Below are 26396 nucleotides of genomic sequence, written 5' to 3' on the forward strand. Positions count from 1 at the left end.
TCATAGGTGGGAATTGAACAATAAGAACACATGGACACAGGAAGGGGAACATTACACACCAGGGCCTGTTGTGGGGTGGGGGGAGGGGGGAGGGATAGCATTAGAGATATATCTAATGTTAAATGACGAGTTATAGTGGGTGCAGCACACCAACATGGCACATGTATACATATGTAACTAACCTGCACATTGTGCACATGTACCTTAAAACTTAGAGTATAATAAAATAAAAATAAAGGAACTTTTAAAATCCTCTTAAAAAAAAAAAAGCCCTGTTCTAAATGTCCTCTTTAGACATCTTACAGTCTGCCATCAATTACAAAAAGTGCATTTGTTGAATGTTACCGACAGTCACATGGATCAATTACCACAAGTCATCTTAATAAGGTATTCCAAATTTGGTTTTGTTTTCTCACTTCTAGTTCTTGAGTACACTAATGGGATCTTTATCTTCAGAAAAGCTACTAATATAAAACACAATGCCTTATCACTAACAAATCAAATTACATATAATCTAAGCAGGTGTATGTGAGCAGGAAAAAACACATTAGAGCCACCTGAATCTAGATATGATCTATGATTTTGAGAGTATTCAGTTTTGTTCTCAAGATTAGTGACATAATCTTTACTATATATTGTTATTTTTAAGGTATGTGCAGTTTTGTAATAGCAATACAATGCAGGTATGTATACTTCATTGTAAATAACCATTCTGGCCAAAAAAAAAGGCTTTCAATGAGTTTAGACAAGTAAATGATTCTTGGTACAAAATCATACTTTTTTGGTATTTATGAAAAAAAAAAAGGAAGGTGTTTTAACTCTGAGCACCCAATCCCTGGTGCTCCATTCAAGTATTTAAGATGTTTCTAATAGGGTTGAGTCTTGTGAACAGCTAGTGAAATACTGACATGGGAGGGCAAGTTTTACGAGCATTACTAAATTGAACACAAATTATCTGTTGCAGAGACAACAACAAAGAGCTATAGATAAAAAGTACAGCAAAATTATTTCACTAAATTAATATTTTATTCCGTGTCAAAGCATCTTAACTGAGTCGTATAAGTAATTTTGTCTGTAATTTTAGAAGTAACACTTGTAGAAAATATCAATTTTATTATCAGTTGTGCTACTAGAAATAATATTGAAGGAGTTAATTCTGAATTTATTCATTTATGCAGTTATTTATATCCACTTAGGTACAAAACTTTTGTAAGAAAGATAACACTTTTATTGCATTATAATTTCATATTTTACAGGAGTCATAATGCAAACTTAAAAGCATAAATATATACATGATGCTACCAAATGGCAATGTAACCACTAAGAGATTTAAAAACATAAAACTAGAATTTAACAAGCAAAATACTTAATATGGCTTTTAATGGAAAATAACTGTTTAGAAATGATTTGTTATTGCCCCATTCTAGTCATTCCCCATCAAAATTATGATCTCCATTTAAAATGGTACATGTTATCTAAGCCAAAGTTATACACATTTTGTAGCATGTATGCAGTATGATTTGTGGACTTCCTTAAATATACATACATATATACATACATACAGATATACAGTACACAGTTCTGTTTTAATACCCCTGAACATCTTGATTAAAACTATTACAATTTTTCTATTATAAAACTACTTGAAAAGTTGGCATAACTTCCTGGTACTGAAGTTCAATCCTACAGAATTTAAAAAAAAAAGCAACAAAATGTTGGTTATAAATACATTCTTTACAAAAAAAATTGAATAGTGGTCCCGCACTCATAATTTATATTACAGTGAAAACATTTTATCAATTTAAAGGTATTTATATCTTGTTGTCCTTGGTTTCTGTGTGAAATAGAGGAAGTTAATATTGTAGGCAGGCCTATTTGTTAGGTTTTTCTAGGTGTTCATTTTTGTGTAAGTTCCAATTCTCTTCTTTTGAGTTGTTGTTGATTTCTATTTGCCTTGTATTACTGCTGCTGCTGCTTCTTTTGGTGTTCTGGGAACACTGGGTGACTTTACTTCTAGGAACAGGAAGAAAAGATTTAACTCTTGAAACACCCAACTCAGTCTTTGATTTACTGTTGCTGCATTCAGTAGTTTGATGGCTGCTGAGAGGACTAACCTCCTGTAAGAGATGAGAAACCACACAAATTTATCACATTTGCCATTGTTACTAACTTCTGTTATGAGCCCTACTCCTGCCTCCTCTTTGAGCAAATGCAAAGGAGTTTCTCTCTCCAACTATAGGTTCTTGTGAAAAATCAAAAGAAAATGGAGAGGAGAAGCTGAGTAATTAATTTCCTATAGACTTACTGCATGATTTTCATTAGTCCTTGGCTGGTGTTACAAAACTCCTAAGTACAGGAGTCAGTGAATCAAGTGCTAAGGTGTCGATCTCCTTACCAACAGGAACTTCACAAAATTACAGGCCTGAGGAAATCACCAAATTGGAATAGTCCAATTTGTGGGTAGCTCTACAAACTACGTCACCTTGGGTAAGTCACCTAACTCTTCTGCTTTCTACTTTCAAGTCTTAAAAGTGAACTATTACTCAATAATCAAGGGGCATGTAGGAGAAAACATAAGAGAAACATTCCTTCCCTAGCAGAGCCTACATTCATCTATGATTAGGTCGCTCAAGATCTTCCATACTTGGAAAGCTGTGTGTTATCAATTCTCTAGTGTTTCAGAACTCCTATGATTACCTGGTCAATGATCTGAAAGCTGGATAGGTAAGATGATTTGCCCACAGTAAACGGAGTGGTGAAGCTGGGACCTCAGGTCTCCCAACTTTCACCCGAGGTGTTTTCCCTACATTGCATTAAATTCTGCAAACTAACAAACATGACATGACTCCTACTAAGTGAGCTACTCTGAATGCCTCTGAAGGAGTTGACCTTGATAACTTCTCCCCTTCAAAAGTAATAATGCAGCCAACAGCCATATAACCATTAAAAGATTTAAAACAAAACTAAAATTTAACAGGAAAAATCTGCCTTCACCTGGCAGTTGCATTCTCCTGGGTATCTTACATGATATTGGAATCACCTGGGGGAGCTTTAACAGTCATTGGCTGGGCCCTATTACCAGAGATTCATATTTAATAGTTCTGGGGTATGGCCTGGACATTAGGATTTTAAAAAATCTTGCGGCCAAAGTTAAGAACCCCTAGCTTAACTTCTCAATATCCTTTTTCTCCATTGAGCAATTAAATCAGGGGTCCCCAACCCACAGGCTGTGGACCAGTCCAAGGCCTGTTAAGAACTGGGCAGCACAGCAGGAGGTGAGCGGGGGCGAGCCAGCATTACCACCTGAGCTCTGCCTCCTGTCAGATCAGCAGCATTAGATTCTCATAGTAGTACAAACCCTCTTGTGAATTGTGCAAGTGAGGGGTCTAGGTTGCCCAGTCCTTGCGAGAATCTAATGCCTGACAATCTGAGGTGGAACAGTTTCATCTGGAAACCATACCTTCTACCCACGTCCGTGGAAAAATTGTCTTCCACGAAACCAGTTTCCGGTGCCAAAACTGCTGGGGACTGCTGTCCTAAATGGTAGCATTTTTCTTAGCCCTCTATAAGTCACACGTTGGTAATCTTTCCCTTCAGAGTATTTCAATCTCTAAGTATTTCCCAAAGTTCTTTCTTTAGCCCTCATTTATCTCCTGCATTTCCACCCCCCTAATTCACCTATATGTCTAGCCACACTTCAAATTCTTTCTAAAACTGTATTTATTGCACTTCCTCAATACTACTCATTTCTACAGCCTTTCCGCTTGGCTCATTACTGGTTAATGCTGCTCTCCCAGTGAATTTAGCAGGAAATCCTCAGTTATCTTTAGCAGCTGCCTTTCTCTCTCCTCACCAACCTAATCCAATGTTACCCACAAAATGGGCAGAGAATTATGGCTTTGCTGGTGCAAATAGGAAGGTAAAGGATAAGTCCTCACTAACTGCAAAGAACAAGTCCCAAACTTTAAAGCATGTCACTAAAGTTCTTTTAAAGTTTGGCTCCAATCCCCTTTAAATCCTATTTTTCTTTTACTTTCCTGTTAAAGTCCTAATTCTTTAATGTCCATTAAACTACCCCTAAATCACCAGTGAAATCTCTTGGTGTCAAGATTTTCAGACTCAGCTAATCTTAAGTAGAACAGCAATGTAAGTCTAATATATACTTGGCTAGAGGTTTGGGAAAATATAAAAACACTGAAACAACAAATATGTAATGGAGAATAAAGAGGGGACAAATCTGGGGTCCAGGCCACCTGCATTTACAGGGAAAGGAAAGAGAAGTCTAGACTGCAAGAAGCTAGCTTAGAAAGGCAAGAGCTTCCTGACAAAACAAAACAACAGATGGGCTTGGTTTTAACTACGTCCAAGGAAGCCTGGAAAAAGGCTGAGCTACATCTGGTGAGGGGACACATTCTAGTCCATCCTTGTCACCTCCATGTGTAGTTGATGGTATGTTAAGGGCGAATCTGCTTAGTATGTTCTGCTTTTGTCTTGTAAAGATGCTTATGCTGTCAAGTTACCAGGAAGAAAATGAGAAGTTACAATTGCTTGCCATGAGTTGGATGGTGATAGAGTCACAACTGTAAAAACAGTGCAGGTACCATGATCCAATCTCATTTTTCCTAACAAGAAATTACTGTTAAGACTGCAAACTGGGACTTAGTCATGGGCCTACTAAGGCCAATTACAACTTGTAATTTGGTCTAAAACACCAGCAAATTCAACACATACATAGTATTCAGAAAACATGAAATATGGCATTATAATAAGGATAACAGCTAGTTGCTATACAGAATCCGGTGGTGAGGGGAGTTGTTTAATTTTGCTATTGTCAAACCCACAGAATTAATGTCATGGCCCAGAGGAAGGAAAGGAGACATACACAGTGTTCTAGTTTGTTTCTGTACCTGCAACATGATGGTGAGGGGAGTGTACCTTCATGGTCTGAGGCAGGAAATGTCCACATGAAATAAAGTACTGAGAAGTACCCAGAACAACTAAAAAAATGTAGTTTGGTCAGTCCCTGGAAGTGTGAGGCTAGAATGGAAGGGGGTAGGATGAGAACATGGAGAATCACTTGGGCTTAGTGTGAGCCACAGCAATTCAAGGCCAGGAGTGCAAGAATAGAGCAAGTGACCGATGCACAGCGTCCTGCCTGAAAAGTGCTCCTGACACCCTGGAAGTCAAGCCTAGGGGGCAGCGGAGTTTAGGAGCAGGAAAGTTACAGGTGTTTAATGCTTCTTGGGATAAAACCCCCAAATTCTCTGTATTAAATGTATAACGTTTACTATCCATGTTGCTGTGCATGTTAAACTAATTCGTTTAGAAAGGCACTGACCTAAAGTAAGTTTTATTTAGCCTTAAAGAATTGGTAAATCAGAGCAATTCATCCAATACACAGCATCTACTAGAAGCTAAGAAGATACTGTAATTCCTCTAGATGGGAGAGATGGGGGCAGGAGGAAAAGAACATGTAGGGAAGGTGGCACTGGGGGTGAGTCTTTAAAGAGGCACAGGACTGTGACAGGTGAAGAGAGAAGGTTCTACGGGGAAGGAGCACACAGGGGAGTAGTAAATTACATGTAAAAAAGGAACATGTAAAAAGCTACATGAAGGCATCTCAATAATCCCTCTAAAGATATATTGGGAAAGAAAGAAATGGGTGGAAAATGAAGATGACAGATCAGGGCTATGTTTTAGAGCAGTGGGTCTCAACCTTGGCTGCATGTAAGAACCACCAGGGAGCTTTAAAAAACCCATTGTCCAGGCCCTGAGGATGGAAAAAAAAAAAAAACAACCTCAAGTGGATTTCATCATGCGAAAAAAAAAAAAAAAAACAACCTCAAGTGGATTTCATCATGCAACCAGATGTGAACTTGTCCTTTCAGAGGATTAGTTTGGATTTACATGAAAGGAAAACATTTATTAGCATTTGTTCTTCCTGTTGATTTAAATATGTATATTTGTTTTTAATTTAGAAGGCTGGCTAAATGCCACTTGATTAGTAAACCCAATTATGCTCCCTTACTGTTAGAGCAGTGAGGAGCTATATTGTTGCAAATAATAAAGATAACTTATTCATTTTTGTTTTCCAACAGATAATGATTGTCACAGGGCCCCTCTCCAATGGAGGCATTGCCAGCCTTCTGGCCATGAAGGAGAAAGTGATTTCAACTAACCCAGGGAGCTCTTACCTCTAAATGGAGATACTTCCTGATAACAGAAGAAACTGGGCAACTAACCCAGAAATACCAGCTGCGTAGGAGAAGAGAAAAGGCATCAGCCAGTCAAGGTTTCAGAAGGCTGCCAACAGTAAGTACCGCTTTGCCCTCTGCTGGCAGTTTCTGAGGAAAACATCTTCTAGCTCTTGGGGAAGAGTCCCTCCAAGTAAGTGTCTTCAGCCGGCAAAGGGAGAGAAGACTAGGAGGCAGCGGTCCTAATCCCCACATCAAACTGCACATTTAAAGAGCCCAGATAGTATAAAAGGACTCGTTTTAAAAAATATCTTTTAAACAAAGCTGCCCAGAACTTTGACTTTCAGTACTACTTTTATTTGTGGACAGTACCTTATTGTAGCAACTCAATACGGTCACTTGACAGAGAAGTAGGGGTATGACAATGTTTCTTCATTAGACATTTAAGGAGCAGCCATTCTCTATTTTTACACACGAAAGTGATTTGGCCTTATGGGGAAGGTAGCTCACTGTTCCTCTTGCTAAGATCCTCCTGGCCCTTTCCACTGTCCATGTTCCACAAGGAATCCTAAATTCTTGGGTCCTAGAGACTAGTGTTCAGTCAAGCACAGCTCAGGGCAAGCCATGAATACAGGGGGAGTGAGTTGAGGCTTTAAAGATGGCAAAGGGATGGGCCCTAGACTGTTTTCCAACCAGAACGCTCAGTGCTGACTCCAGGTCACCTCCTTACGTCATCCTCCAAATTTTGCTGGGCTTCTAAATTGTTCCCAATTGAACAAAAAAAGGCAGACATTATGATAGAGTGAGCTTGAAAGCCATGCTTTTCTTCACAGGACATCATGTTAAATATTTTGTATTAGAGCCCCCAGCCGTGTAAATTCCCACTCCCATACCTGCTCTCCCAATGCATGCAGCTCACATAGTTCCACATCTAATAGCCAGGATCTAAACCTAATGAAGCAGTGAGGGAGCAGGGCTGTGGGGCCCAGTGCTGCTAGGTGATGAGATAAGGCTTAATAACTTAATAGTCTCACTATGCTTACTTTATAATCCTGCTCTCTGCACCCCACCCTCCCACCCACACACAGGTCTTTGTAAGCCACCTTGGGAGTAGATGAGAACAAGATGTGAACGGCAATCAATCAACATGGTTTGGTGAACAAACCATATATTACAAAGTGCTTCTGTGAAGTCTGCATCCTCACAACATGGGTGAGACATTTCTTATTGTTTCTGCTCACCCAGGAATACCATGCTGTGCCCGCTCTTGCCATTTATTAACCAACTGATAATGGTGCAGTGCTGTAGTCATGGAAGACATTTCAAAAGGTTAAGGAAGTCTACTGGAATCCTGGTTCTTCTAGTTGCCATTCAGACTTGTTTTTAAAGTCTCATTGAAATGTAGTTATGGAAAGTCAGGATGAAATAAAATTGAGATTTTTTTGCAATGTATAAGACCTTTATGTTATCACTCAGTGCTTTGCTATAATTAACTCTAATTTTCTAAAATGCAGGAAATCTTAGATGACAGTTTTGTTACCATAGTACCCCCCTCGTCCGCAATTTTGTTTTCTGTGGTTTCAGTTACCTGTGATCTGGAAATATACAATTCATAAATTTGCAGGCCATTCTAAGTAGCATGATGAAATCTTGCACCATCCTACTCTGTTCTGCCCAGGATGTGAATCAACTTGTCCATTCTGTCTACATTACCCACCCACTGGCCACTTAGTAACCCTCTAGGTTATCGGATTGAAGGAATATAGTATATATAAACTTTGGTACTATCTTGGATTTCATGCATCACCTGAGGATAAGGCAGAACTACTGTATTTCTAGTTTTGTCATATACAAATGAAAAAAAAAATGGAGATCTCGAATCAAATAGAAGGGAAAAAAGTAATGCTTTTCTATGTCATTTTTTTCCCCAAAATATTCTATAAGCACTCTTTCTAAAAACTATGAACACTTTTACCTTTATCCTATTTCTCAGTTCTTAGCTTTGGTTTAAAAAAATAACTCTGTGATTCACACTGAAAGATGATTTGTGAAGTCAATTCCATAGCAATCATCCTTTGTTCACTTTGGCGAGAAAGGGACACTTACCTTTTGTGACACTGGCATTCTCAGATTATTAATAGTTGCTGAAAGTACACGGTTGTTTCCAGAACTATCAAACATCCTTATATCATCCCTGGAATCAGCAATCTGGAAAATACAGAATTTGCCCAGTCATGTCTCCACAGTCACATTGTACATACTCAAGGTACAGCTAAATGGTGGAGAAAGCACAGCAGAAGTGTCACTCTTCCTTCCCTGCCCCTCAAGTCCTGAACTGTTCACATGAAAGACTTCAAGTCTTTATGTAAAACTGACAGCAAATGCATGAGAAACATCCTCTACGGAAAAAGAATCCATTTAAAAAGTCAAAAGAAGACCAGAAGAACTCTCTAGGGAAAAAAAGTCACTTTGCAAGTAAAGAAAGGATATAACATCTGCAAGATTTTAATCATTACCTTACTTTTCCAGTGGATATATATTTTGTTTCCAACAAAGTTAAATAAGAGTGAATTCTACTTTGTCGTAGATATTATGACGACTCAAATAACAGAGTTTAGAGTCTCAGGAAGCTGAAAGTTATAACCACTCAAAAGGCATCTATCAAGGCAGCTCGGTGAAACCTGCTGCAGATACCAGAGTGCCAAAACAGGTTGAACTTGATGCTGTCCGTGTTTTCTTTGAGATTTCAGGTCACTGGTTTCCATATTTGGTCTCAAATTTCACAGCTTAAAGATTATGATGATATACATTATATAAGCTAATTCTTTTTCTCATTTGCAAAGAAAGTTGCTGCTTGGTCTATAACGTAAGTCGGCTGTGATGCTTGTTATAATTTTCTTACTGATAGATGACTGATATGCCAAAGTTAGAAATGTGGAAAGGAAAAAGATCTGAGGAAACTCAAATTTAGGCTCATATAAAAAGCTGCCCAGGCTGGGTGCAGTGGCTCACGCTTGTAATCCCAGCATTTTGGGAGACTGAGGCGGGCAGATCACCTGAGGTCAGGAGTTCAAGACCAGCCTGGCCAACATGGTGAAACCCCATCTCTACTAAAAAATCTAAAAATTAGCCAGGCATGGTAGAGGGCACCTGTAATCCCAGCTACTTGGAAGGCTGAGGCAGGGAGAACTGCTTGAACCCGGGAAGCGGAGCTTGCAGTGAGCTAAGATCCTGCCACTGAACTCCAGCCTGGGCGACAAGAGCAAAACTCCGTCTCCAAAAAAAGAAGAAAAAAACTGCCCAAATGAATTGATGTGACTTATACTAATGCAATTAACATACAATTTTAACTTCAGGTCTCAGAGGAGTTTGGAAAAGCAGGCTTCACAAAGTAACGCTCCTTTATTGTATAAATGATATTTCGGAAGAAACGGCCTTTCTAAGCAAGGTGAGGGATGGTTTGATTTGGAGCATTAACCATGTTATTCAATAAGGAATTTCTTTTAGGGAATTGTCCCCCAAAAGTCTCCCAGCTGTTGAGTAGAGCCACTCAATGCTCCCCATTTGTACTGCTCACCTTGCTGATATCAGACTCAGACTTGCTGGAGCACATGCTCTGAAGTTCCTTGACAAGATCTGCTTCGTCATCCGAACCCAGAGAGAGTCTCTGATCCAAATTCAACGTCAGTGATAGATCATTCTCTAAAGACCTAACACAAAGTTCAGAAAAACGTTTTTCAAAGTGAGAACAATTCCCAATTTGGAAATCTAGACACTGTACCTTTTTTGGGATTTGGTGTGGGGTAGGGAAAATGTTTTTAATATCATTTAAAGTATTTCATAAATGTCATTTAATGCAAGAAATTTCCACAGGATTTTGATAACTCCTACTCAAAATTCTTAGAGGATAAAATTTTGTTTCACAAAGAACTTCACTTTGATGTACAATATTCCAGGCTCCCTACTCTTGCCGTTTCTTCTGTCTCCCAGGCCAGATAGGATGCTAAACACTGTAGCATAGGGGACACTGTGATAAAATGGGGCAAACACGAATTTCAAACTTGGCTCTATTGCTAGCTAGCAATATGACCACGCACCAGGTTTTCTTAACACCTGTTCCTGGGTTCCCTTTTCTGTAAATAACCCTTATGTGTACATCTAAGGTTGCTGGAAAAATGATACAGGCTGTTGCAGGTCATGGATCTAGCTGTGGTCCTGGCAGAAAATAGCGTGCCATGCAGTTTCCTTCATCTCCCTTCTCTCTCTTCACCCTCCTCTCTTCTGTAATGCTACAAACTAGCGGACATGATCCTAAATGTTACCTGCCAAGTGACAGGGCACACAATTTATTGGGCTACCATGGGGACTTATGTACAAACTGCCTAAACATTTCTATTCTATAATTGTCCAAACCATCCTTTATATCTCGATATTTGTAAGCTGAAATAGTCTATTTCTTAGGAATAATATAAGAAATTATCACTGTAAATTTATAGCACTTAAAAATCACGCCTGTAATCCCAGCACTTTGGGAGGCCTAGGCAGATGGATCACAAGGTCAGGAGTTCGTGACCAGCCAGGCCAAGATGGTGAAACCCCGTCTCTACTAAAAATACAAAAATTAGCCAGGCACGGTGGCAGGCACCTGTAATCCCAGCCACACAAGAGGCTGAGGCAGGAGAATCGCTTGAACCTGGAGGCGGAGGTTGCGGTGAACCGAGATCACGCCACTGCACTCTAGCCTGGGCAAGAGAGCAAGACTCTGTCTCCAAAAAAAAAAGTCACACTGTTTCTGTAAATCTGTGGAAAAGTCATCTAATGACTGTCTAAAAGTTCACAAATGCATAAACAGAATTTGATCAAATGAAACCTATATTTCTAACCTTATTCAACAAATTACAAGCAAAATAGCCTTTATATTGCATTATATTAATCTTAAGGAACAGTTTAGAGGTTATCCAAAGATGCCATTAGATTTCAGTTTAATATCAGCATTTGAATGACATATATCAATATATCACTTTTTTAAAAACCGTATTAACATAATATTCAAATAATTGAGAACATGGAACATTTAAAATAGTAATTGAGGTTACTTGATTTATCTTTGTTTGCTATGAGTTAAATTTGAAAGGGGAACTTACTTTTGTTTTGACAGAGAAGCATTCCTGTTACAATTCAGCTGTGATATAGTCTTATTTTTCATACCTGTTAAAAAGAACCATTTTCAATAGTTCATTATCCCTGTGCCTCTTGAATTCTGTATTTAAAAGAAACAGACTGTGGACTTTGCAGTACTTTCATACTGTTCTTGGATTAGTATCCAGGATTTGAGGAGATTTTCCCCAGGACAGAGGCTCTGGGCATAGCCTCCTGCAGAGGCATTGTGGGAAAGTCAAGGAATAGCCAACTCCCTCGAGAACATTTTGATGGAACTCGGTACAACTAACACTACCTGAAGCTCAAGTCAAGAATCCTGAATTTCGCTTTTACGGATGGCCGTTCTTCTCTTTAGTCAAGTCCCTAGTTCCTTAGGCCCTTGTTCTCAAAGGACCAAAAGAAGATTTTACTATCTGCCTTTTGATGATGGTAATCACCCTTCCTCTACCTTTGTGTGCATTCTAACACTACTATGTAATCAAGTATAGTTTTTGATATGCGGCATTAGCCATGCACTTGTAGAAATTTAACTTTTAACAGCTTTTGCATTACACAGAAAAGAAAATATGAACAGGGTACAAAAAGTCATAGAATTTAAAAAATGCTGAAAATCATATAAATGTTTTTTAAACTGCAGATTATGACATAGTTAAAAAAAAAAGAAGAGAAAATAGCCTGTATTGCTTGCTGGAGGTATACTGATGCATATCAGTTATATATACACACAAATGCAGAGGCTTGTGTGTACAGCGATCACGGTGTAAAATGTATTTCTCAGTATGGGTTATGGTTAAAGTTTGAGAAACACTCTTATAAACCATTTTAGACTCAATGTTGTGAATGCATTAAAAGTTATTTTTGAGTGAATTCTAAAAATATTAATGTTGTCAACACAAATTTTCTCTAAAGAATGTTTTTGAAAAGTAAATACATCCTCATTAAAAGCAGATCAAAGAAAATCACTGTCGAGTTTCTTTAGTCATACTTCTGTCATTATTGTCCAAAGCACTGACTAGTGGCTTCTACTAATTACTACATAGCGCACAGCCTTGGGCTCTGCCCTAAAAGCCTGGGATCTGACATCATTGGCCTTTCTGTTTTAGGTCAGGAAAGAAATGGGCTGTCTCTTTATCAAATTTGATGAGCTTCCATAGTGATCTGCATGCAAAGGGATTCCTGTGGTTTTTTCTTTTTTTTTTTTTTTTTTTTTAACAAAAACCAAAGTCACCCCAACCATTGTAATAATCACATATACAGTGTAATTATTGGAAAAATTTACCATTATAAAAATAACGAGAACCATGCTAGTCATGGTTTCCAACCCAACTACTGACTCATGAATTATATACTTTGTAAAGTTAAGTTTTAGAAATTTCCTTGTTGAAGTCAGTGTAAATTCTTGTAGCATAGTTTTATTCTGTCCAAGAAGTTCATGCTTCAAAGAATATAACATTTGATATCAAATAGTTCTAAAACTAAAATTATTAAAAATACAAATAATTTCGTCTATTCATCTTTTTTTACATTTAGCATAATATAGTTTTCTGATCCAGACTCTTCCATGATACTGCTTTAAATTCATATTCATTTTGTTGATTCTGTTTGTCTACTCTAAAGCATATACCAACAATTAAGTTAGCTCAAAAAGTTGGTCTTAAACTTTATAGAGATTCTAATAGACTTAGAAATGACACAGTGAAGAGCCTCAATTGGTGTCCAGTTATCTGAGTATCCATAGATCATTGCATGTCTACAAGATTAGGGTGTCATGGACTACAGTAAATAGCACTAGACTTGCAAGAAACAATTACAGAACCGCATATTTCCAGGGGAGGTGATTTGGAGCAGGTGCCCAAGGGTTTCTGAACCTCAGTTTTGTTCTCTGTAAATGGAGATCATTATCATTGTCTTAGAGCTTTCTTGCATACTGAAAGGACTAAGAGCAAATGAAAGGTATAATCCTTGCTACAGAAAGTCATCTGGGGGTCTCTACTAAATTGGTGGGCTGGAGTCTAGTGATTCTTACTCCCTAAATCAAACACTCTGACAACTTTGGGAAGTCATAACAAGCTCTTAGGATCAAAACAGTATCTTATTATCAATATAAAATACTGATCTTTTTAAAAGTATAAGAAAATTCATTTTATTCAGTAAATTTTCATTCAGTCCCTTAAAAAGGGGTCACAATATGCTATCATGCACTTAGGGTAACTGGGGAACCCTAGCATATATTGATAGGATTAAAAAAACATTAAATTCTTATCAAAATTAACAAAATACAAGCTTACAAATGAAAATATACTCATAACTAAAAGCAACTTTATGTTTTTTAAAACGTAGGATTTTAAGTACCTCATTTAGAAACCCCACTGCTATAAAGCTGGCATAAAATTTCACAAAACAAATACTTTGAGAGGGGAGGTAAATGAATGACATAATCTGAAGTCCACAGTGCACATGAGGTGGAAATTTCTTTTCATTGTTATTCCAATTTGGATTTGTTTTGGGAAGGACATTTATAATTTATATAATAGCTGATTATCCTATTATCAATGCCAAAAGGAATAGGTCTAACACCAGAAGATACACACGTGTTACATCTTCTTCGTTAGAATGAAAGCTTACATATTTTTCACTTGATGTCCCATCATATGAAATCTGTCCAATTTATTAGAATATAAACTCGATGAAGGCAGGATTTTTTTTTTTTTTTTTGAGACAAGAGTCTCACTCTGTCACCTGGCCTGGAGTGCAGTGGCGTGATCTCGGCTCACTGCAACCTCTGTCTCTCAGGTTCAAGCAGTTCTCATGCCTCAGCCTCCTGAGTAGCTGGGATTACAAGCATGTGCCACCACGCCCAGCTAATTTTTGTATTTTTAGTAGAGACAGGGTTTCACCTTCCTGACCTCAAGCTATCCACTTGCCTTGGCCTCTCTCAGTTCTGGGATTACAGGGATGAGCCACCATGCCTGGCCAGAATACATATATTTTTTACCACTCTATTTCCAGTGCCTAGACTAAAACCCAGCACATGGTACACGTCATACATAAGAAAGAAATGTGTACACCTGATTCACCTGGAAAGGCCTTAAATGGGTATCAAATATGTCTCTACATGTATTTTTTTAATGTAAGATTAACTTAGGAGTGACATAATAGGAGATAAATATGCCAATGATTTTATTATGCAATAATACAATGATTATACAAATTGTGAACACCAAGAGAAACAAATTAATAAATAAATGACCATTAAAGTTAAAGATTAATTTTGGAATTCTGGTTTGAAAGTGGTATTTTTCAGGTAGGGATCTCCTGTATATTTTTGGAAATGTACCTACTATATAGTTTGTTTATTCCATGAAAATGTGCATTGAAATACTTAAACTTTGTTTTGCCAAATGCATAGTGATAAAAATGAAAGCATATTTGCTTTCAGACACTGGATCAGGTATGTCCACCTCCTTGTAGGCAGCATGCCAACCCCCGCCCCTTACCTTCAGTGCTTAGGTCTGGCTTATTCCAGGTGGGTAAAGAGAAGTGGCCAGACTTCCTGCGAGGACTGGTGTTCACCTTTCTCCAGGCACCACTCTCTCCTTTCTTCTTGTTACAACTGTTATAACTGGAAACTATGGATAAAGGGAAACCTCCTCCTCTGAAATCAGCTGTATGCTGGTCTAGCTCTGAAACAACACAAATCACAGCAGGGATAATGCAGTTTCACTGATTAAAGCAAAATACATTTCTGTTTCTCAAAGATACGGACTGTTCAAAATAATGCATTTATTTAATATCCAAGCTGGGGTTTTGTGAACCAGAACAAACTTTACTTGGAGGTCTAGAATTCAAACATAAACCAGTAATTAAAATCACAGTTCTGGAACACTGCTATAAAATATATATTTTTCTAATTACAAAGAGAGAAAGCTCTCTAAAAACAACTTTTAAAAGGTATTTTATAAGGGTGTGAATTTCCTCTCCTCTCTGCAGAAACCCACATACCTGCTCTGGGGAGGGGACAGCCATGCAGTACAGCTTTATTTAGCAAGATGCTGAGAGCAGCTTTGACCACAGCCTGCTGTCCTTGGCTAGGGTGTCTTTTAGCAGTTGTCTGCCCAAAGCCAGGTTGTCTTTTCACAGAGGCTCTTGACAATATTGCTTCTTGAACTCTGGGTGCGATGACGCCATTCCACAGCTTAGACATCCACCTAGCAGGAGAGGGGCCGATTCTTCCCTTAGGAGCAGGCTTCTCAATAATTATACACAATTCTATGAAAGGACAGTTTGAAGACTATGGGGAAAAAACGTTAAGTGTTTCTATAGATATGCTACCTTTCCCAGGTAGTTTTCGAATAAGTGAAATTACCCGATACAAAAGTGTTTGAATCTGCCTCAAAAATACAATGTATTTCAAATGAAACTGACTGTTTACATGTCTCTCTCAATGTAGAATCAATGCGTGAGTGCTGAGTGAATGAATGCATGAATAAACACATGGAAAGGAAGGTAAATTTAAAGACTGAAGAAATCTGGAAAAAAGATTTCCTAAAAGTCCATGTCTAAATAGCTTCAACTTCTTTGTTACATCTCCTTAATAAGGTGCACATACATTGTATTTTAATATTTCTGAAATTGGGATACTTTTTTTTTTTCTTTTTTCGAGATAGTCTCGCTCTGTCACCCAGGCTGGAGTGCCAAGGCGCAATCTCAGCTCACTGCAACCTCTGCCTCTTGGGTTCAAGCGATTCTCGTGCCTCTGCCTTCCAAGTAGCTGGGATTACAGGCATGTGGCAACAGGCCTGGCTAATTTTCATACTTTTAGTAGAGATGGGGTTTTCCTCATGTTCGCCAGGCTGGTCTCGAACTCCTGACCTCAAGTGATCTGCCTGCCTTGTCCTCCCAAAGTGCTGGGATTGCAGGCAGGAGCCACTGCGCCCAGCCTGGGATGTATAATCACTGGCAAATTAAATCTGCCTGTCCCAAGGCAAGGGCTCGCTGGCGCGTGTGGGTGGGCTCAGTTCTATAGGGAGGATAGGGGTCAACCAGCTATCGCCTCAGGTGGACTGTTTGCCATAAACAGTGGGACTGCAGCCCAAATTTGCAGCACTCAATGCCAAATAAAATTCCATCAAAAAAAGATTATGCTTTGTTGCAGTATTAAAAAACACTTATATGACTAAAGGCTATAGAAAAAAAACCACATCTCCCAGGTTAGGAATGTTTTCAAAGCTATTAGACATTGCATAAAACTTTCGAGAATTGTCAAAAACTATGATCCATCTATTTTAAGTTTCTCTCTTAGTGTCTAGTGCTACACAATTGGGGGAAAAATAAAAGTACAACAGGGAACACAGACAAAATTCTGGTATTCTACAGCATGAATCAAAATTATGCAGTTATTCCTAAAAGTGCTAAAGTATAACTATAAGCTGTGGTCTGAAAAAAAAAAAATCAACTCCTTAACTTAGCCACTAGTAGACAATTCCCTGTGGCATTTCTGCACATCTGGTGTCAGGTTTTGTTCTGAACTATCTTTTCAGTCTTGGAAGACAGAGATAAATGTCTCCTTCAGGAGCAGAGGGCAGAATTGTTTCCTGACCAGGATAATAAAAATAACATCTTCCAGGGCCAAGGGTCGACAGAGTTGCAGCACCCCTCTTTAGAAACCTTGGAGGGATGGGAAGGGGGGTGGTTCCACAGCTGTGAGGCAAATCCAGCATCCACATGGGCTACTATGTATCACCCCATGTGGCTTCAGGGATAAAGGGAATCTATGTAAAAGTGAAGCTCAGGCTGCCTGCTGTGTTGTGGGTGATGAAGTCCTGGTCCCTAACTCAGCATCCTGAACCATGGCAGGCTAACTTGCTAGCTTGCAAATAGGGTAAAAATCTTGGAATCTCCATAGTTCTTGACAAATACTATATTCCATATAGGAGAGGTCAAAAATGATTCCTAAGAATCTTGAGACTCTGGATGTAAAAAAGACTTTAATTTAATTGACATAATAATGAAGAAAGTGGTAATTATATCAATAAGTGTATTTATTTTGTAGCAAAATTCTAAATGTATATTTAATATAGTACTTCTTTCCCACCAATTAGCTGTTATAAAAATGGTGGTTTGTCTTACAATAGAGAAAATATACATATACTTTTTAGAGACAGGGTCTTGCTCTGTCACTCAGGCTGGAGTTCAGTGGCTTAATCAAAGCTCACTGCAGTCTTGACCTCCTGGGCTCAATTGATCCTCCTGCCTCAGCCTCCCAACTCAATAGCTAGGAATACAGGTGCATGCCACTATGCCTGGCTCATTTTTTTTTTTTTTTAAATAGAGATGGGATCTCACTATGTTGCCTGGGCTGATCTTTACTCCTGGCCTCAAGTGATCCTCCCCGCTGAACTTCCCAAAGTGATGGGATTACAGGCATGAACCACCACATCCAGCTAAGAAGATATTATTTCTATCCCCTGCTTTCCAAAACAGACTTCTGCCCATGATACCAGAAACTACAGAATCAAATCTGCTTGCTGGTCACAGAACCATTACTAAACTGGATGGTAACAAATTTTTTCTCATTTCAATTTTCTCCTGATTTTCTATTTCATTAACCTTATTGTATATATGTCTGTTCTCATAAGATGCTTCAAAGGAAAACACAGTAAGTACTGAACATACGTCTCAATAAAGGGAAAGCTTTTCAATTCATTAACAGAATGCAGGTTTTTTGGAGGGTGTGCATACAATACTTAATGAAACTTCTTATGTGGGACCTCACTCAGGAGACTCTGCACAGCAAGCCAAACATAACTTGGATGAGAGTTTTCTAATAGAGGAAAAACCTAGCTCTCAGCAAAAATGCAGCTGCCCTAGGAAGCACACAGTAGCCAAGCTGTGGCCATCCTCTGAAAGAGCAGAGAGCACTGGCACTCCGTGTCAGTGACAGGAGGTGGCGCAAGGCAGCCTGGTCAGCATTCTCATCCTCAAACATCTGAATTGGCCATGTCTCTATTATAAGCAGAAAGATAAGGAAAAATGGCACTTACTTCACTGTCACTTGGGCATGCCCAGGAACTACAGGACAAGACAGGAAATATTTTGGTCCAAGAAGTGCTTCAGGTGTGCCCAAGCGGGCCAGGCAGGAGTTAAGCTGACGCCAGACGGACAGAGCCCAGTCGACAATCTTGCACACAGGATCGCAGGGGGAGGGCGCCTGACCTTTGAACTAGAGAGACAGGGAGGTGGAACCCAGGAGCTTGGTTTAGAAAATTTTGTTTTAGAAGCCCAAAATTAAAAATATAAAACTTTAAATCAATATTGAAAAGTAGCTGAATCTTATTTAACTTTACTTGGGATGGCTGAAGGAGGGATAATAACACATACTATAGTTATGCAAACGTGTTAGTGTGATAAGCATTTTTCTTCTTTAATTCTCACCATGAGCCTGAGTTAGGCATTTTTACCCCATTTTACATATCAGGAGACTGAGGCAGGAAGAAAAAATAACTTGCCCAAGGTCCCACAGGTAATAGTGGCAAAGCCAGGGCTAGAGTCTATTTATATTTTTTATTAAGGTATAATTGACAAAAATTATACATATTTGTGGTATATATCATGTTTTGATGTATGCATACATTGTGAAATTATTAAATTAAGCTGATTAACATATCTATCCCTTCACATACTTACTTTTATTTACGATCTACTCCCAGCAATCTGCAAATATACATAACTACAGAGGGCTTATTTTTAATAGAAAAATAGGATACAGCATCTCGCTGAAATAATAAAGGAGTCACTTATCACATTTAAAATGAATTCAGTAACCACTATCAAGCTAAAGAACTTCCTCTTCTTCCTCAGGCTCAACATTTCTGAAGCTCTCTGTTTAAGCTTCACTTTCTACGGTCAGCCAGGGCTGAAAGAACAGGCTTAGCTTTGTAGGCAGCTGACAGAGGGTGAGGGGTCTCCCCAGCTGCCTCATCAAGACCACATGTAGAGGAAGGGAGAAGGAGAGCAGAGCTCTCATTGTAACTCGGTCCCCAGGGAAATGTTACTTTTTCTGGGAGGACTGAATTATTCTCTTAATGACTGTCTAATAAACTGCTTCTAAAGCTCAGACTGTTAGACATCATAATGGAATCATATTTCACAGTGCCCAGAGGCAGAATGTAATGTCTTTCCTAAGGACCTGAACAAACAGGAAGGGTGTCCACCTCTCTCCAAAGTGCAGATGTTGTTTATATGAAATTTCTCCTTTTGCAAGTTGGCTGTATTATGGGAAAAGTGGTTATCAGACAGTACATTAAAAACTGGTGTTTCATTAAAAGGACTATCCAATAAATAGACTTTCTAGTAACTACATGTTTTTATTTCCTTCCCTAGAGATATATTCCTTCAGTGTTAATGGATAATTTTGCATAGAGGTATGTATGCCTACTATGTATTCTATGCCTATTTGTTATTGCCGCTAAGAAGGAAAAATCCATGTCAGTTAGTGTACTCATGAAATACAGAGGAAACAAAAGAAAAGGTGTGAAAAGCTAATGAAGAGCAAGTGGTCAGTTCTGGTGTGGTTTGATGGAGTAGAGAAAGCCACCCAGCAGGTACTGCAATTGCCTTCCTTTTTCTTTTTTTTTTCTTTTGAATTTTACCAGCTGGAAAAATGAGGAAATTGAGCCAGGCCCTTTATCTTTCAGATCCCTTCCAGACTGGCAGTCTTGAAGTACAGACCGACACAAGCTGCTATGGTAATTCGAAAGAAGAACTGACTGACTACAGCATGGTCAGCAAAGACAAATAGATGAGGTGGGGACTTCAGCCGGGTCTCTCACAGGATGTCCAGGACATGGGATTGGTGAGGGGAGGTGGGAAGAGTGTCCCAAATATGGAAAAGGGAAGGAACTGTGGAGGAGCGGTCAAAATGGATGCTGATGTTTGCAAATAACAAAAGGGATGAATAAATGACAGGCTTCTACAAGTAAACAGTCTACGTAACTGTTACTAATTCAAGGTGCTGGATCTGATCCCCCACCTAGCATGTCCCCTGAACAAATGACTTCAAGGCCACGTAGTTGTCCCTGAGTTTTCCAGATGCCAACCTCCTCCTCCCTAGGCCTGAGATGTGTCGCAAGTGCTGCTCCTTCTGCCCAGACCCCCTGCCTCTCTATTCTCAGCAAACTCTTCTTCCTTCAGATAACAAATTAGCGTGACCTGCAAATCCTTCAATGTGACCACAGATAGAGAGGCCTCCACCCCAAATTCCTAAAATAAGTACTCTTCCCCACTTCTGCCCAAGTTTCTATAGTGGTACCTTACCTGTTTCTTTCACAGCACATATTAGCCACCTGTTTAATTAGCATGATTTGAGTGTTGTACCCATGAAGTCGGACAGAATTAGAACTGGGAACACAGAGTTTAATCTGATGTCATTTATCAGATTTGTGGCCCTGCCACTCAAGAAGAGACAAGCCTTAAATAGTTGAATCCAGTCCAGTGGTGAAATAGCATAGGTAAAGGTTACAGATTCAAATACAAGCTGAGAACTACATAATGTGTAAACTGAATCTACCCTACTTGGAAGGCATGGACTTAGACGCTTGTACACAGTGACTATCAGTGGGACTCTACTGGCTTTTTTTCCTGTTATTGAGGAAAGCCTAAGGCCAGATCACAAGTCCTCAACAAGTCTGGCCGATACATAGACTTGGCCAGCCAAGAAAATAACCCTAAATTTTCATGGAAAGAGAACCCAGGTCTCTTGAGATGGAAAAAATTTGGGGGGATGGGGACAGGGGGTGTACTTTTATCTTCATTAATATTCAGAATTAAATATAATCAAACATTATTTTTTGGGTTAGGATGAGAGAATCATATATTGGGTGTTTTTAAATACTTGAAATGTTTACAGGAATTTCATATATTAGAATAGCTTCATGTCCAGTTAAAAATGGTAACTGAGTTCAGGGTTGTGGTCTTAAGAAGGGGTAAGAGGATTTTTTTAAGTTTATGTAAATGGCACAAGAATTAAGAGAACATTTGAGCCACAATTTATAAATTTAATTTTCTGGTTTTATAAGAGTTAATTAAGTACTTGGGAAGATTTGTCAGCAGAAGTTCTTAAAAAGAGAAATAAAATATATTAAAGTTTTAAAGACCAAACTATTTAAAGAAATGTAATTGAGCTATGAGTCCCTTCAAAGGTGATTGTTAAATTTTGCTAGATTTATACATAGAAAGATAAATTAACTTAAAAGCCTGAGGGAAAGCCGGGTATTTGGATGTACAACTCTAGCACACTGGATGCATTTTTAAAAATAGCGCTTGAATAATGCCTCCTGAATAAAAACTGTCCTCCAAGGTCCCAAATCCTACAAAGATAGTTTCTTTTTGAAGGCCTGTCTTTCCATGAGAACACTAGCTCTCTGAGGGTGAGAGGACCCCCGTTTTGTCTCACAGTCCCCAGGCCAGGGGCAAATGTTTACAGAATAACCAGCTAACACTGTTCTGATGCGCTTATCACACTGCGTTTTGATGATCAGTTGCCATGGCTATATGTCCTTTCAATCTTAGTACTGGATCTTCCTTGGTGTGCCACAAAGTGAGAATTTAGAAAATGCTATGACTGACTGACGGGAAGAACAGGCTGAGAAGTTCTAAGTCTGGATGTCTGATAACAAAAAAGGAAGTCGGCGGGGGAAACCTGGAGTTAGGTTTGGGGACAGGACGTGTTGAATTTGTTATGTGTGCAGTATCAGATGGACTGCATTATATAGATCGGTAGCTGATTACATGAACTTAACACAAAATAGAGGGGTACGCAGACAAAGGAGAAAGCTGGATCAATTTTTAAACATGAATTCTGGAAGAAACATTACTTACATATATGTATATATAGTCCCTCACCAGGTCTTACAAATAGTAAGTGTTCAAAAAAGTTTTTTTAACTTAATAAGAATGACATTAAATATTTCGTATTCTGGGTAAGTGATGAGATGCTGTATCTGGATTTGTAGTATGTTCACCTGGTATTAATGGTAATGAAAAACAATTCTATTTTCCTAAAAGTAAGGTCTCAGATAAAATGCTAACATCACCAAAATGTACAGAGCTCTTTCAGCATACATTTTTCCAAAATTTAAAATGTGCGCATTTTAAATAACACCATATAACACACATGACCTGAAGGGAGTAATTCTTTTTAGAATTATATTTTATTTATAAAAATCAAATCCCTTTTTGGTGGTATGGAGGGTTCACACAAAAATAAATATTTATTTACTTTTAGGAGAAATACCCCTTGATTAGAAGTCAGGCACAAGGCCAGGCGTGGTGGCTCATGCCTGTAATCCTAGCACTTTAGGAGGCTGAGGCGGGTGGATCACGATGTCAGGAGATCGAGACTATCCTGGCTAACATGGTGAAACCCCGTCTCTACTAAAAATACAAAAAATTAGCCAGGCATGGTGGCGGGCACCTGTAGTCCCAGCTACTCGGAGAGGCTGAGGCAGGAGAATGGCGTGAACCTGGGAGGCGGAGCTTGCAGTGAGCCGAGATTGCGCCACTGCACTCCAGCCTGGGCGACAGAGCAAGACTCCGTCTCAAAAAAAAAAAAAAAGGTCAGGCACAGAAATGAACTGTGTATTTTACAAGAAAGAAGATTCACATAAATCTTTGCTTTACCAAGTAATTATGATATTAAGACAGGGGACAATTGTGAACACTGGTATGTCCTACGTGAAGGAAATAATTTGGCCAAGGAAAAACAAAAAAAAGATTCTGTGATACCAGCAGCTCTATTAAATTGATATCACTGTACTATCTGAGGCTTTGGGATCTGTTACAATTTTCCTTCTCTTCAAAAGAGGAATGATCATTATACAACTCTTTCATATTTTTTAAGCAACAATTCTGAGATCATGTATTATATAATTAATGATAGTTTAATATTTCCTACTAAAAAGGGTATAATTGTTTTTTATTAAATACTAGTAGAAAGCCTAGTATTGTCCTGAAAGGTCGATTTTCTTGTATCTCTCCAAGGAACTAGAAGAAGAAATTGTGATCAATTGCCAGTGTGCTTTAAGTGCCCACAAAGATTAGGTTCTGTGACATTACGAGATTTCTGATGTTTTGCAGGACTCATCCATTCCCTTGTACACACACCCCAGGGGCTGTTTTATTAGCCTACTTCAAGTAGGTTACTGGTATAGGAAGTGCTTATTGGTATAGGAAAGGCATTTCCTTTTTTCCACTTTCTATTCTTTGCAGCACACCCCACTCTCAAATGCAATGGAAAAGAGAGTGAACCTGAAGCTTGGAACTTTCCTTTCAAAATAAGTTAAAACAATTTTTATCAGAGAGCTGGGGGGAGGGGGGTATACTTTACCTGAAATAGTGCCAATCCTACATAATTAAAATGATGTCTTTTCTGATTATTTACATGAATTATCTTTGGCAATGAGATTTAAATGTCGACAGTGATAAAGTTAATGCAAGTATTGGTAATTTGAAAAGCTACAGACCTATGACTGTCTTTACCTCACCATCCGTCCTTCTTGTTGAGATCATACAGTGGCTAGGCTTTGGCCAAAAGCATATATTTATGACCAAGTAACTGATTTAAATATAACATGGGGTAGATTTCTCTCATTAAATTCGGAATTTCAGATATTAATTATAGTTACCAGTGGCAGACACTGTTCAATGAATTCCCAAAAGCCATTCTCACCCCACACTTCTCCCCGCCACCATCTCCCCCGCCCCAGCACACATGCGTGCACAGACTCTAACACAATAGACACAGAAATTTGTTCAAGCACTTGGTGGAGAGCTTCAATCTTGGAAAAGCAGGTTTGGCCATGGTCTGGGATGAAACCAGTTTTAGTTAATAAAACATTAAAGAGAAGTCTTATGTTTCTGGAAAAGTGCTTTCCTCCCTGATAAGGAGGAGACTGAGGAAGCCGAAGCTCTCTATCCTTCGCTGCAGCCCGCTTTCTGCCCTTGAACATGTTTTCACAAGGGCACAGTGTCTGCGGCCTTGTGGGCACACTGTGGTCTTGAGGGGAGGGTCAACAGACTCCCCTGGACTTGGGACCTGAGACGTTGGACACCTACCACAAGACATCTGGTTATGTGAGGGGGAAAATCCTCTTTCTGTGAAGCAGCTAGCAGTTGGTGTGTTATTAGCAGCTTAAAATCCTGCAATAATGCAATGACAATACTGTCCTCCAAATGTGGCCCATTGTGCAGGATTAAATGAGAAAATCTTACTAAATCAAACTCTATTATTTCTAATCTACCTTGACACTCAGCTACTGGCCCAATTTAAAAATATTAAATAATGATGTGTTTGGTCAGCTCTCAATTATTTTTATCATTTGGGAGAATATAGAATACTTATTTTGTTATTCTGTGAAAGTTATTAAAAGTTATTATTACTCTTGAAAATGTGTCAAAAGGTAGAGAACTCTACTCTTTCATGTGGCTGAATATTTACCATAGTGTAGTATAACAGGCCTATTGCAAAATGTGCCCACAGGGGTGTATGTTTTGAAGGCTCCAAGAAAGACGTTAAGTTTTCCTTAAGAAGAGTGATTAATTTTCTAACCAAGCCTTCTACAGCATTTAGAACTTGGTGAGATTCCTCGAGAACAGCTGATAGCCATGGTAAAACTAATTTGCTTTTTCTTGTAGTTAATGTAGTGCAGAAATTGTTATGGGTTTCACATTCATTATGTTTTTTGGCCCTTGAATGTTAAAAAACTGTACTTGCCCAAGGCTGCATAGTTAGTAAGTGGTGGAACTCAAGCCGAGATCTCCTGACAACTAAAACCCCCGCTCTCCTGGCAATAGGCTACAGTTGCTGTTTGTTACCTTATTCACAACTTTCCTTCGTAAGAACCTCTGCAGCAGTCCTTGTATGGGCTCCCCATCCCACCGCAGCTGCACCCAGCGGAAATGCTGCTGCACCAGCAAGTCGGAGCCCTGGAGACAGGCCTTGGCGATGGTTCCCATCAGAAAGCAGTTCTCATGAAAGTAATAACATTCGGACATTCCATTTCCTGAAACAAACCAAAAAGCAATGGCCCATCCTCAGTGAGTTATGTTATGGGACAGATTCAAATTAAAATAACTTAAAGAACATGAAGTATAACTGGTACTCTGGGAAACAGAAAGATTAGAATATTACGGAAGCTTGCTTCTCAGCACGGTCCCTCTATTAGCATTACCTTTTTGGAAAGTGCAGGGGCTTTCAGTGCTGCGATTTTCAAGAGGTGCCAAAAAGTCCCTCAATAACTCAGACAGTGAAGATTTTTCTAAATTCTCTAAAATGATGATGATTTTCTTCTTACTGGGAGATTGTTTCACTGGGATCAGACAATCTATAATAAAAAAGGAAATTCAATGATTCAAGCTTTTGACAAAAATTTATACAAATTGGCAAAACTAAAAAATCTGAAGTTATAAAGCATTAGCAAAGATGTGGTATAATGGGAATGTTCTTAAATTGCTTGGGGAATGAACAACTCTGGAAAACTGTTTGGTATTATTTGATATGTTTGAACACACTCACAAGGATCCAACATTCCTTGTTCTACAACAAGTCTCAAATGGAATCACCCCAATGTCCATCAACAATAGAATAAATGAATAAATAAGAGTATGTTCATACAACAAATAGAAAGCGAACAAATGACAACCTTCACAACATGGAAGACTCACAAACGATATATTAAGAAGCAAATCATGAAAGATTATATACAATGTGATTTCATCATGTAAAGTTCAAAACAGGCAACACTAAATCTATAATTTAGGGATTCATACACAGGGAGTAAAACTATAAAGAAAAGCTAAGAAATGATTATCATGAAAGAGTAGTGGTTACTTCCAAAGGGAAGGGTTTGCAATAAGGGGGAGAGACCACACAGTCACATTCTGAGAGCTGAGAATATTTTATTTCTTGGCCTAGTCAGTGGTTACATGGTTATTTTATTTTAAATTATTAATTAATCTGTAAACTTAAGTAGTATGTATTTTAAT

General features: G+C 38.7%; 1 protein-coding gene across 5 annotated transcripts in view; it reads right to left on the reverse strand.

Moving 5' to 3' along the window:
- Positions 1 to 900: 900 nt before the first annotated feature.
- Positions 901 to 26396, reverse strand: part of CTTNBP2 (cortactin binding protein 2) — a 161731-nt gene continuing 136235 nt past the window's right edge. For 2 of the 5 annotated variants that reach the window (XM_055283789.2, XM_055283787.2), the window contains 9 exons: positions 25583 to 25735; positions 25227 to 25414; positions 18398 to 18576; positions 15357 to 15562; positions 14852 to 15037; positions 11339 to 11402; positions 9772 to 9904; positions 8301 to 8402; positions 901 to 2117 (listed from right to left, as the gene is read on the reverse strand). In XM_055283789.2, the coding sequence (XP_055139764.1) occupies positions 1872 to 2117; positions 8301 to 8402; positions 9772 to 9904; positions 11339 to 11402; positions 14852 to 15037; positions 15357 to 15562; positions 18398 to 18576; positions 25227 to 25414; positions 25583 to 25735 (1457 nt within the window). In that variant the 3' untranslated portion in view covers positions 901 to 1871. Of the gene's footprint in view, positions 2118 to 8300; positions 8403 to 9771; positions 9905 to 11338; positions 11403 to 14851; positions 15038 to 15356; positions 15563 to 18397; positions 18577 to 25226; positions 25415 to 25582; positions 25736 to 26396 lie in introns of those variants that run through there. The other 3 variants (XM_055283792.2, XM_055283790.1, XM_055283791.2) reach the window with 3 other exon arrangements.

This window comes from Symphalangus syndactylus, chromosome 6, assembly GCF_028878055.3.
Source record: "Symphalangus syndactylus isolate Jambi chromosome 6, NHGRI_mSymSyn1-v2.1_pri, whole genome shotgun sequence".
Taxonomy (NCBI): Eukaryota; Metazoa; Chordata; class Mammalia; order Primates; family Hylobatidae; genus Symphalangus; species Symphalangus syndactylus.